Here is a 2,013-nt window from a genome sequence, read left to right as displayed (position 1 = left end):
GGTTTGAACTGCCAGCCTTCTGGTTAGCAGTCAAATGCCTTAGACACTACACCACCAGAACTGTTATTGTTGTTGTTGTTGTGTGCCGTTGAGTTGGCCCCGACTCATAGCGACCCCTCCACCAGAACTACTTCTGTCAAAATCAGCATATATGTGTGTGTATGTGTGTGTGTACATATATGTGGTCTTATAAGAATTCAATCTATTGGTGATTATGTCTTATTAAGAAGAACCTAAGAATGAAAGGCCAAATGCATGACATAAATATAGATAAATATGATTAATATATAAGAGGATCATGAGAACAAAGCCTGTTACCCATTCTCAACATACAGGGAATCATAAGAAAGAAGGAAAATGCCAAGAGATGAAGTCCCTCAAATAAATATTGCAAAAAAAAAAGGGACACCATCTTTTGGGCAGAGAAATTAGGAATGGAAAGAGTCAATAAGAAAGTAGAATTTAAAAAGAGTAAAGACATCAGCATCTTTGTTTCTGAGCACAAGACTAACCAAAGTTCAAGAATACATACACTGAGGTTGAGTGTCCCAGTGTTCAATATCTATCCCATCATTGTGATCAACTTATAAATTCAGTGTCACTAGAAAGATCCAGATGGTAAAAAGTTAATCTGCTGCTGTAAGATTATTGATCACAGTTAAGTGAAAGTTATGTATCAAAGAGGGAACTTGATGGCCTCCACTTTCTTCCCACAGCTTTCAGGGCCTCTTTAATGTCCTTATTCCTCAATGTGTAAATTATAGGGTTTAACATGGGAGTTACAACACTGTACAATACTGAGATCAACCTATCTTTCTCCAATGAGTAAGATGAAATGGGCCGTACATATGTGAAGATGGCACTGCCATAGTAGAGAAGAACAATGATCAGATGAGAAGCACATGTAGAAAAGCCTTTTTTCCTTCCCTCTGATGAGCGGATTTTCAAGATGGTGGAGATTATGTAAAGGTAGGAAAGGATGATACACAAGAAAGGAGTCCAACCAATAAAGACTCCAATGGAGAGCAATGCCAGCTCATTGACAGATGTGTCTCCACAAGACAAGATCAACAAAGGTGGGATGTCACAAAAGAAATAATTAATCTGGTTGTTGCCACAGAAGGGCAGGCGGAATGTCAGTACTGTGTGCACCACTGAGTTGAGAAAACCGCCAGTCCAGCATGTGGCTGCTAATTGGGTATATAGCACTTTGTTCATAATAACTGAATATCTTAAAGGTTTGCAGATTGCAATGTAACGATCATATGCCATTGCTGCCAGTAGAAGACACTCTGATCCTACAAAGAAAATGAATGCAAAAAGTTGAACCACGCATCCCCCATAGGAAATGCTTTTCTTCTGAGACAGAAGATGCACCATCATCTGGGGGACATTGGTGGTCGTGTAGCAGATGTCAAGAAAGGCCAAATTCCCTAGAAAATGATACATGGGTGTGTGTAGGTGTGGATCAGCCACAGTCACCAAAATAATGAATATATTCCCTCCCAAGGTACAGATATAAGTCAGAAAGAAGATGGTGAATAGTAAAAACTGTACTTCATTTAGGTCAGAAAATCCCAAGACGATGAATTCAAAAAGAACTGTGTGATTCTTTTCTTCCATGATGTTGTCAGGTTTTCTTTTGGGAATTGGGCAAAAGACACTAATTACAGTAATCATGTGCTGCAATAGCAGTGGTCTGCAAAACAAGAAAACAAAAACTTTGCAAATAAAAATCAACATCATCTACACCAGCATCAAATGTAAAGGAGCAACACACCTTCACAAAATATAGCTTTTACCTATCACCCAAGGAGCTCTGGTGGTGTAGTGGCTAAGTTATTTAACTGCTAACCATAAGGTTGGTGGCTCAAACCCACCAGCCACTCAGTGGAAGGAAGACTGGGCAATCTACTTTTGTAAAGATTTACCACCTTGGAAACTCAAAGGGGGTTTCTATGAGTCAGAATTGATTCAATGGCCATGAGCTTGGTTTGGTTATATGGACCTATT

At 39.2% G+C, this 2,013-nt stretch overlaps 1 protein-coding gene across 1 annotated transcript; it reads right to left on the bottom strand.

The window, feature by feature from the left end:
• Positions 1-669: 669 nt before the first annotated feature.
• LOC122151778 (olfactory receptor 5V1-like) lies at positions 670-1,746 on the bottom strand. The gene has a single exon (XM_042783160.1). The coding sequence runs from the start codon at positions 1,744-1,746 to the stop codon at positions 670-672; it is 1,077 nt and encodes a 358-aa protein (XP_042639094.1).
• Between the last annotated feature and the right edge of the window lie 267 nt (positions 1,747-2,013).

This window comes from Orycteropus afer, unplaced genomic scaffold (assembly GCF_000298275.1).
Source record: "Orycteropus afer afer isolate SDZICR_OR568_19922 unplaced genomic scaffold, OryAfe1.0 scaffold00701, whole genome shotgun sequence".
Taxonomy (NCBI): domain Eukaryota; kingdom Metazoa; phylum Chordata; class Mammalia; order Tubulidentata; family Orycteropodidae; genus Orycteropus; species Orycteropus afer.
Note: the sequence above shows the minus strand (reverse complement) of the source record. Positions and strands in the feature narration are given on the sequence as shown.